Genomic DNA, 11920 nt, shown 5'->3' on the forward strand with positions numbered 1-11920 from the left:
AGGTTTAGGGTTTTTCCATTGATGAATACATGGGTATTTTGATGTTTGATGATAGAAAATGTATACTTGTTGTTAGATAAATAACATTTGTAAAGTGATTTTTGACAAAATTTTCATTTAGGGATTCAATTGAGAAATGTTGAAATTTTGTGGTTAAATTGTGAAATAAATGAAAAATATGGGTTGCTATGGTAATAATAGAAATTTAGCTAGCATGGATACAGGCCATATTGCATGAATTTGTATTTTTATAAGATAAGGACTAGATTGTAAAAATGTTAAAATATTAAGGGCAAAAGTATCAAGTTGCCTGAATGTATATTTTGGATAAATTGAATTGAATTGTAACACCCCTAACCCGTATACGTCGTTGGAATAGAGTTTCAGAATATTACAGAAACTTTCAGAACATTTTACAAATAATTTATGTAAATTACGTTTCATTAACTGAGATAATTTCAAACGTCCTTAAATTGGACCCTCGAGGCCCAATACGAGCACTAGAATTGAGTCGGGACTTAATCGGGAACTCTAAGAATTTTTTGTGACATTTTAAAATATTTCAAGTTACAGAGCTCACATGCCCGTGCGGTCTAAGGGACACGCCCGTGCTACAAGCCATGTTCTACCCCCTGTAACTCTTTGACTTGTGCACACGGCCATGCCACACGCTCGTGTGCTAGGCTGTGTGATTAATTAATTCAATTCGAAATTAGGTGCAAGTTTCACATGGCCAAGACACACGCCCGTGTTCTAGGCCGTGTAGCACACACGGCTGAGACACACTCCGTGTCTCTGCCCGTGTGCTCAATTCTGAACATTCTATTTTCTTAAAATTAAGGTGCAGATGACACACGGCCTATCTACATGCCCATGTACCCCGTCGTGTGCCACACACGGTCTAGACACATGCCCGTGTGTCTACCTGTGTGAACAAAATAAAGCCATTTCTAACTTTATTTCTCACCCAAATTCACACCAATGACCTGCACTTAAATTCACATCCATAAAACCAACCAATTCAAGCATTGAAACTAAACAAATTCCATAATTCATCATGGCATACCATTACATGCATACATGTCTATAATCTTACCTTAGTTAAGTCCTCAAGTTAGACATAATTTGATCAACTACTTAACATTTTGAAACTACCATAGCATGACATTACAAGTACACCAAAAAATGCCATTACTAGCCATTCCAATGACTAGATTACAAGCATCATCTACATTTATATGCAAACATTGTAATGACCTGAAATTTATGGGTATCAAAAGTCGTATTTTCGGCTTACTATTTTAGAAAATTGGGTTTGTAAATATTTATTAGAAATATTTACGAAGCTAGTTCAGTGATTAATTAGATTTTAGTTAAGTGAATTAGCTTGAATTAAGGTTAATTTAATGTAAGGACTAGATTGAATATAATGTAAAAGTTTAATTATAGACTAAAGAAAATTGAAGGGACTAAATTAGCAAATACCCCATAAAAGGGAATAGTGCCAAATGCATGGAAAATATTATTCCATGTGTATGTATGATATACATATATTTATACTTAATACTTAAGTATATAATATAATAATATATTAATATAATAATATAACATAATAAAACATAAAATAAATAAAATAAAACAAAAGAATAAGAACAGAGAAAGAAACGAAAAAGAGAGAAAGAAAGAAGGAAAGAGGGAAAGAAAGAAGGAAAGAAAGAAAAAGAAAAAGGGAAATTTAGGGTTTTGAAGCCTCAAGCTTAATTTGTTAAGTCAATTAAGTTCCTTTCTTTATAATTTTGATATTTTTGGAGCCCTAGAGACAAATATTACTTTATGTAAGTGGAAATTTTGAAAGTTAGATGGTTTTTAGACATGGGTTATGTTGAACTAATTGTTGAATTAGGGATTTGATTGAATAAATTTCAAGTTAGAATTGATTAAAGGATTAAATTGTAAAAGAAGCTATAAGCTTTATATTTGAGGGACTAAATTGAAAGAAACTTGAGATTAGGGTTTTACCATGAATATTTAATGTTTAAAGAGAATATGATAAGAAATTGAATAGAAGTGAAGTATGAATTTTGTGATAAAAGTAAAAGTGTTAATTAGGACTAAATTGAAAATTGAGGTTTGAATTGAATAGAAATTTAATTATTTATTGTGAATTGTTATTGTATTAATAGTATAAATTGTTTAATTTTCGTAGCTAATGTAGTATTGGAGACATCAACAAAGAAAGGAAAAGAGAAAATTGACGGGGAGTAATTTGAAAAATTTACGGTTTGTATTTCTATAAACCAAACTTAATAATTATTTTTGCATTCATTATATATAAATGGTAAGTAGTATAAAGGTAAGTATTGTTATTATTGTATTGAATTGATTGGCGTTGTGAATATCTAAACTGAAATGTATATTGACTGTTATCTGAAAATTTAAGTGAAATAAATACCCTATTAACAGTGTCGGGCTAGGTTGGATATAATTGGCATGCCATAGGATTGGAAGTGTATAGGGATACTTCAACCTTGAGTCGATGGGACACTAATAGTGTCTTACTGTTACTTCTACTTTGTGTCGATGAGGCTATTCGTGTGTCATACTATTTCTGATGCTTCGGTTTAATTCGATGAGGTACTATGTACCGTACTGTTACTGTTTACTTCGGCAAAGCCGATGAGGCACAACGTGTCATACAGGTGTGTTGATTAGATCCGTGTATCCACCAAAGTCCGAATTATGTTAATAGGGGTAAATTTACTGTACTGGATAACTAAATGACTGTGCTACTGTACTGAAAATTTACTGTTATTGATTGATATATTATTGAATTAAATGCTTCATTGAGATATAATTTTGAATATAAGTAGTGATATTAGATTTGAAGTTAATAGCTTAAATGCATTTTGTATTAATATTGATTTAAGTGTTGGTTTATAGAAATACCACTGAGTGCATACTCAGCATACGGTTTGTTTCCGTGCGCAGGTTAGGTACGAAAGCGACTAACAACTCAGCATCCAAGCTAAGCCTGAACTCAAATACTTGGTGATGCATTTTATTTTGAGAAATGGCATGTACCTAGGTTGTCTTTTGGAAGTCATTTTTGGAATGTGAATGTTAATAGTATAAAAGATGAAATTGGTTAACCTTTATATGTAGACTTAAGTCTTATAATATGGTCTTTTCATAGTTTAATTTAAATTGATTTTGAATGATACCAAAGTATACTTCTGGAGGTTCTATGTTAAATACTTACTAATACACTCAAGTTAGATCATAGTGATGATGACTTTAATACGAAATGGATGTATTTAATCATACTTTGGATTGGTTGAAAGATTGAATTTTAAATTGCTTGTTATTGAAGTTCGCAGGGTTGGTAAACTTGGACCATAAGGTTCATTTTGAGTCCACATGGCCTGGCACACGGGCATGTGATCAGACCGTGTGAGACACACAGCCCTTACATGAGCATGTGAGTTGACTGTGTCTCCCCTGCATTTAAAATTTGGCAAACAGAATGCTCAGGTAAGGTCACACAGGCAGAGACATGGGCGTGTGTCTTAGTCGTGTGAAGCACACGACCACAGTACATGGACATGTGCCTGGCCGTGTGAAAACTGCACTAGATTCAAATTGAAAATAATTCCATATGGGCTAAGCACACGGGCGTGTGTCTTGGCTGTGTGAAACTAGTGTGTTCATGAGCAACAAATAGAGAAGTACACGGGTAGACGACACAGGCGTGTCCTAGCGGTGTGAGTCACACGGGGTGATTACACGGGTGTGTCATAGAGACACACAAGCGTGTCTCTAAACCACACGGGTGTGTGGTACTGTTCATTAAAAGAAATATTGAAAATCTTAAGAAAAATTTTATAAGCTTCTGATTGGGTTTCAGTTTATTCTTAACATATTCCATGGGCCTAGAATGTACATAAAAGGGGTTAATAAGATGTATTACTAAATTATACAATGTTTAATTTTATTTGATTCGTGTTATAAACTGTAGTGACCGGTGATGCTCCGTAATCCTATTTCGACGTCAGAAAAATGATTAGGGGATGTTACATTTAGTGGTATCAGAGCTATTCAGGTTTAGTCAATTCTAGGATCAAATTGGGTACAGAAATGAGTCTAGAGGTACATGTCATAATTGAGTTAAATTTGAGTCGAAATTGGATGTTGATATATATATATATATATGCATATTGAATTACTGTTTTTGTTCTATGGTTAAATATGTCTGGTGAAAATATTGAAGATACTGATCGAGAAATGTATAATGAAGATGATGAACCGTATGATATGAATGAATCAGAATCTGTAACACCTAGTGTAAATCCAGTAGGTAATCAACCGCCAAATGTTGAAAGGAGTGATACTAGAGAAAGAGATAATACAGAAATAGTCAGAGTGATAGCTGATGTTCTTCAAAAAGCAGTAGGAACTATACCTACTATAACTCCTACCCCTTCAACTCGACGAGCCCCAATTAAAGAATTACAAAAGTATGGTGCTACCGAATTTCTGGGATTGAAGGGAGTTGATTCGTCTGTTGCTAAAAAAATTGGATAGATACTACAAAGAGAGTTCTGAAACAACTTGAATGTACCCCACATGAAATCTTATTGTGTGTCGTTTCTTTGTTACAAGGAGAAGCGTACATATGGTAGGAATCAGTAACTCAACATGAATCAGAAGAACAAATAAGTTGGGAATTCTTTCTAAGAGAATTTCAAAAGAAATATTTGGGAGAATTATATATGGAGATAGGAAACAAGAGTTCTTAATGCTGAAACAAGGTGACATGTCCGTAGCAAATTATGATTGGGAATTTTTTAGACTGAGTAGATATGCAACTGGATTTGTACTGATTGAAGCTGACAGATGTGAACGGTTTTTACGAGGGCTGCATGATGAATTACGACTACAGTTGGTGTCTCTACGGATTACTAAATTTGCAGATTTAATTGAAAGAGCCAAAATGGTTGAACAAGTGTCGAGGTTAAACAACAAGCCTGAAATTTCTCATTCACTTGGGAAGTGTCCCGGAACTACAAGCTCTAATCCACAACCTAATAGATCAAAAGAATTTCAAAGCAGTGGAAGATTTGGTTCTAGGTCAGATAGAAGTGACAGAAATCGTAATAGACAGACGACAGTTTACACTAGTACTGTCAGAGGGCCATCCAGAAATACTGAAATTTTGAATTGTCAACATTATGGGAATAAACATCGGGGTGAATGTTGGAGATTAACTGGAGGTTGTTTTTGATGTGGATCCATTGATCATTTTGTAAAAGAGTGTCTAAAGATTGATAAAGTAGCACCAATGGTATCATAGAGATCTGAATCTGCTTCCAGAGGTCGAGGGCCAGGTAGAGGTGGTTCAGTCAATAGAAGAGGTGCTAGAAGAAAAAGTGAAGTTGCCATTCAAAAATCAGAAGTTATGTAACACCCCGAACCCGAGACCGTTGCCGGTGTCGGACACAAGGGGTTAACAAGCCAAAACCACTTATGGCACCGACCAATTTGACATTTCTAGGCAAGCTGGAAAACTGCGTCGCTGTCGCCTTAAAAAGCGTATCTCGAGTTTCACAACTCGGAAACTGATTCCGTAAATTTTCCCTGAATTTAGACTCATATATCCATCTATGGATTTATTTCTAGAATTTTTGGTCGGGGCAATTGGTACAGTTTATTAGTTAAAGTCACCCATGTTACAGGGGTCGACTACACTGACCTTCGCGCATTACAACTTGAATATCTCTCTGTACAGGGTTTCAATACTGATGCCGTTTGTTTCTAATGAAACTAGACTCAAAAAGGAATCTGTAAATATAAGGAATGACTTCTAATTCATTCTGGATAATTTATGGTAAATTTTCAAAGTCACGATAGGGGACCCAGAAACCGTTCTGGCCCTGTCTCACGAGAACTTTAATATCTCTCGGTATACTGTTCATATGATCGTTTCGTTACTTTCATATGAAAATAGACTCGTCAAGGTTCGATCACATAATTTATTTACTAATTAACACCATTCCTACAAATTTTGGTGATTTTCAAAATCCACGTCACTGCAGCTGGCAGCATCTGTTTTTAAGGTAGGCTTTACCTATATTGTAGTTCCCATGGACCAACTATAGTCTAGTCATACTTAGGTCCAACATATGATCATATTTAGCCATTCCAATGGCTGATCATGTGACCAACTCTCTCATTCCAAACCATAATCACATCATGAAACCAAATATAATTACAAACCACATATGGTCAAATTCCATACTTCACTTTTATGAACCATTTTCGCATGGCCGCACACATATACATCACAAGTACTTAAAAACAACCGAGAGTAGTCCTATACATGCCATATCCAAAACTCAACTAAAGGAGTACCAAAAAGGGCTTTGATAGTGTGGTTGACTTCAACTTCTATGATCCCGAATCCGATCGCTAACGAGCAAAATCTATAAACAGAGAAACAAAGAAACGGAGTAAGCAATTTATGCTTAGTAAGTTTCGAGCCATAATATACACGCAACCAAAGCATAGCATTCAAGTAGCTAAACAATAATTCATATGCACAATTTCTCAAAGACATGCTTACTTCACAATCCCAACTCTTATATTCATACACAAATAACGGCTTAGTCAAGGCCGATAACTCATTTATCATCGGAGCGAATACGCACATACACTTACTCATAGTGTGCAAAGCACACACGAAACGTACCTTGTTGTTGGGAATTTCACAAGCGTATTAACTGAAAATTTTTACAGCAAGTTCAAAGTTCTCGAATCACATACCTTCGGAGTTTATCCGGATATAGCTACTCGTTCAAACGCCTTGGGACATAGCCGGTTATGGTAACCCGCACAAATGCCTTGGGACTTAACCGGATATCACAACTCGCACAATTGCCTTGGGCTTAGCCCGATATCATAACTCGCCCAATTGCCTTGGGCTTAGCCCGATATCATAACTCGCACAATTGCCTTGGGCTTAGCCCGGATATCACTCGAACATTCATACACATCTTTGTTTCAATTTCATAACACAACTTTTATGCACAATTCACTTAGCAAAAATATCATTTCGCTCAATGGCCACATACAAAGGCACAATTTCGATTGCTTATTACTTCATTCAATCGAATCAAAATCTAAGTTTCGATACTCGAAAACTTACCTCGGACGTGGTCGAACGATTTCGACGGCTATTCGACGACTTTTTCCTTCCCCTTATCGGATTTAGCTCCCTTTGCTCTTGAGCTTAATTTAACAAATAAATTGGTTTTATCATTTGAGCATCGAAGAGGAATTCAAGATACCTAGCCAATATATATGCTCATTAGGCATCAAAGTCGCATATGTACGAAATCACGAATCGAACTCAACACATTAGTTAATATTCCTCTTAGCGAAATTTCTAAGCCAAGAATAGGCATCAATATGCTTGCCTCTAACCGAATGCATGCACACCAATTTCCCCTCATGTGGCGAATATGCATGTCCATGTTGAGGCCAATTATGCATAATACCACACAAAAACAGCATGCATTTTACTAACTAACGCATTACATATTGTAGCTCAATACACATCTCTCATGTACTTCATAACAGAAACATCATCACAAGCAAATATATACCTTGAAATAGTATATATGTCATGCCAATACATCATGTGCAAACATGTATACACATATAGGTGCAAGGTCAATCTCAAGGGGTTCATACCCATCCAAACACAAATTTTACCAATCAAGTAACAAGCATAAATCATGCTCATGAATGCACCATGGCGAATACATCACAACCATACTCTTTCAACTTCGGTCATGGTTAAACAAAGAATTCAATGTCTTACTCAAGATTGCTACAAAGAAATTTCAAGAGTAGTCAATCCATCATTGCATGCATCATTAGCAAGCTTCACATTTAGCATGCAATGGCTTCAACACAATAACAACCTTGGCCAAATACCATTTCCATGGCATAACAAGGATTTGAACCATGGCTAACATGAACATCAAGTTAGCAACTAAAACATGCATGAATCTCATGACACAACCTCATACATACCTTAATTTTGATGCAAGTATAGCCAAAATCTCCTTCTAGATCTCTTCCAAACCAAAAATGGAGCAAAAATCCTCCTTCTTCCTTAGTTTTGGCTCAAAGAAAGGATGAACAAAATTTTTCTTTCTTTCTCTACAACTCACGGCAATGGGGGAATACCACACTCACACACATTTTTTTTTCATTCTTTTCTTACCCATACACCTTTGTTTATTATTTCTCCCCAATGCACCAACAAAACATGTTTCATGACATATCCTCTCTTGCCATGGCCGGCCACTTCATGTTGGGGGGGTGGGAATTTGACATGCAAATCCCTTATTTTTGCATGCATGAGCAACTAGTCATCAAACATTTCCCCATCATACTTTCAAAGTTCACTACTAGGTCCTTTCTAGTGAAATTCACATTTATAACACTAAATCGAAACATCAAAAATGTCACACACAAATTAACACATATCATAGGCATCAAAATAAATTTTAAATTATTTTTATGCCTCGGTTTTGTGGTCCCGAAACCACATCCCGACTAGGGTCAATTTTGGGCTGTCACAAGTTAGAGCTCCAACTCGAGCATATGTTGTAAGAACTCGAGAAGAATGAGATGCACACGATGTGGTGACAGGTATATTTCTATTATATTCAGAACCTGTTTATGCTTTAATAGATCCGGGGTCGTCACATTCTTATATTAATACAAAACTAGTTGAGATGGGAAAATTAAAACCTGAACTGTCTAAAGTAATAGTGGAGGTGTCTAGTCCTCTAGGGCAAACAATAATAGCCAATCAAATATGTCGAAGAAGTCCATTAATGATTCAAGATAGACCTTTTCCTGTTGATTTATTGATTATGCCATTTGGCGACTTTGACATTATACTGGGTATGGACTGGCTATTAGAACATGGAGTAGTTTTAGACTGTTATAAAAAGAATTTCACTGTTTAGAATGAAAATGGTGATCAGATTGAAGTAAATGGTCTTCAGACCAGTGGAACAATTCGTATAATCTCGACGATTAAAGCTAGTAAGCTTCTTTATCAAGGTTGTGTTGCTTTCTTAGCACATGTTATTAATTCGGATTCAGTGGAAAATAAATGTAGTAAAATCTGAACTGTATGTGAATTTCCTGATATGTTCCCTGAAGAATTACCTGGATTACTTCTTGATCGGGAAGTTGAATTTGTGATTGAAGTATATCTGGGTACAGATCCAGTGTCAATATCTCCATATCGTATGTCACCAACTGAGTTGAAGGAGTTGAAGGTATAGCTACAAGATTTATTAGATCGACATTTTATACGACTTAGTACATCATTGTGGGGAGTTCTAGTGTTATTTGTTAAAAAGAAAGATGGTTCGATGCGGTTATGTATTGATTATCGATAGTTGAACAAGGTGACCATCAAGAATAAATACCCATTACCTCACATTGATGATTTATTTGATCAATTGAAAGGAGCATCTGTGTTTTCAAAGATTGATTTAAGATCGAGCTATTATCAGTTAAAAGTGAAAGAAAGCGACGTACCAAAGACAGTGTTTCGAAAACGGTATGGGCATTATGGATTCTTGGTGATACCATTTGGGTTAACAAATGCTCCGGCTGCTTTTATGGACCGATGAACCAGATTTTTTAGCCGTACTTAGACCAATTTGTAGTAGTTTTTATTGATGATATTTTGTTATATTCAAAGTCTGAGTCTGAACATGATCAGCATCTTCGAATTGTTTTGTAAACATTACGGGAGAAACAATTGTATGGGAAATTGAGTAAATGCAAATTTTGGCTATTAGAGGTAGTATTTCTTGGTCATGTGGTATCAGTAGATGGAATTAAAGTGGATCCAAAGAAAATTGAAGCAATTGTTCAATGGAAAACTCCTAAAAATGTGTTTGAGGTACGTAGTTTCCTTGGATTGGCTGGTTATTATCGAAGGTTTTTGAATGGGTTTTCGAAAATAGCTTTACCGATGACGAAATTATTGCAAAAAAATGTTTCATTTGTTTGGAATGAGCAATGTCAGAAAAGTTTTGAAACATTAAAGCAGATGTTAACAGAAGCACCAGTGTTGACTTTACCAAAGCCGGGAAAAAAATTCATTGTGTATAGTGATGCTTCTTTAAATGGTCTCAATGTGTATTTATGCAAAGTGGGAAAGTGATAGCTTATGTTTCACGACAATTGAAACTGCACGAATGTAATTATCCGACTCACAATTTGGAGCTAGCAGTTGAGCTTTTTGCTCTAAAGATTTAGAGACATTATTTGTACGGTGAGAAATGCTACATCTATATTGATCATAAAAGTCTCAAGTATCTTCTGTCACAGAAAGAGTTGAATTTAAGACAGCGTCAATGGATAGGACTTTTAAAAGATTATGATTGTGTTATTAACTATCATCTGAGCAAAGCTAACGTGGTAGCTGATTCATTGAGTAGAAAAGCTGCAATCGAATTGCGAGCGATGTTTGCACAGCTTAGTGTTAGTGATGATGGAGGCTTATTGGCTAAATTAAGAATTAAACCAGTGATGTTCGAACAAATCAAGTCAGCTCAGTTAGAAGATAACAAGCTTATGAAGAGGAAAGAAATGGTTCAGAGTGGTGTAGCAGAGAATTTCAGCATTGATGAACATGGTTGTCTGAGATTTCGTGATTGAATTTGTGTTCTGAATGTTTCAGAATTGAAAGAGTTAATACTCTCAGAAGCACATGACAGTCCATTCGCATTACATCCTATAGGAACAAAAATGTATCGAAATTTACGGGAATTGTATTGGTGGCCAGGTATGAAGAGGGATATAGTGGAATTTGTGGCTAAATGTTTAACATGTCAGCGAGTTAAAGCCAAGCATCAAGTTCCAACTGGTTTACTGCAACCTATTAATATTCCTAAATGGAAATAGGATTGCATTACAATAGATTTTGTAACAGGATTCCCATTGTCATCAAGTAAGAAAAATGCTATTTGGGTGACTGTTGATCGGCTTACAAAGTCATCTCAATTTGTAGCAGTCAGAACGGATTGGTCACTTCAGAAACTTACAGAAACTTACTTTCGGGAAATTGTGAGACTACATGGTATCCCTGTATTGATAATTTCAGACCGGGATCCAAGGTTTACATCAAGGTTTTGGGAATAGTTGCATGAGTCTCTTGGTACTCGACTTCATTTTAGTACAGCTTTCCATCCATGGACCGATGGTCAGTCAGAAAAAGTTATCTAGATTTTAGAAGATATAATAATATAATATAATAAAACATAAAATAAATAAAATAAAACAAAAGAATAAGAACAAAGAAAGAAACGAAAAAGAGAGAAAGAAAGAAGGAAAGAAAAAGAAAAGGGAAATTTAGGGTTTTAAAGCCTCAAGCTTAATTGGTAAGTCAATTAAGTTCCTTTCTTTATAATTTTGATGTTTTTGTGTCCTAGAGACAAATATTACTTGATGTAAGTGGAAATTTTGAAAGTTAGATGGTTTTTAGACATGGGTTATGTTGAACAAATTGTTGAATTAGGGATTTAATTGAATAAATTTCAAGTTAGAATTGATTAAAGGATTAAATTGTAAAAGAAGCTATAAGCTTTATATTTGAGGGACTAAATTGAAAGAAACTTGAGATTAGAGTTTTACCATAAATATTTAATGTTTAAAGAGAATATGATAGGAAATTGAATAGAAATGAAGTATGAATTGAGTGATAAAAGTAAAAGTGTTAATTAGGATTAAATTGAAAATTGAGGTTTGAATTGAATAGAAATTTAATAATTTATTGTGAATTGTTATTGTATTAATAGTATAAATTGTTTAATTTCCGTAGCTA

The 11920-nt window shown here is 35.0% G+C and overlaps 1 protein-coding gene across 1 annotated transcript; it reads left to right on the plus strand.

The window, feature by feature from the left end:
- The first annotated feature begins 4795 nt into the window (after positions 1 to 4795).
- LOC108454955 (uncharacterized) lies at positions 4796 to 11238 on the plus strand. Its single transcript, XM_017753596.1, has 5 exons — positions 4796 to 5270; positions 9241 to 9359; positions 10426 to 10732; positions 10778 to 10882; positions 11030 to 11238. Exons 1-5 carry the CDS (start codon positions 4796 to 4798, stop codon positions 11236 to 11238), a joined length of 1215 nt encoding a protein of 404 aa, XP_017609085.1.
- Positions 11239 to 11920: the final 682 nt, after the last annotated feature.

Source organism: Gossypium arboreum, chromosome 8 (assembly GCF_025698485.1).
Source record: "Gossypium arboreum isolate Shixiya-1 chromosome 8, ASM2569848v2, whole genome shotgun sequence".
Classification (NCBI taxonomy): domain Eukaryota; kingdom Viridiplantae; phylum Streptophyta; class Magnoliopsida; order Malvales; family Malvaceae; genus Gossypium; species Gossypium arboreum.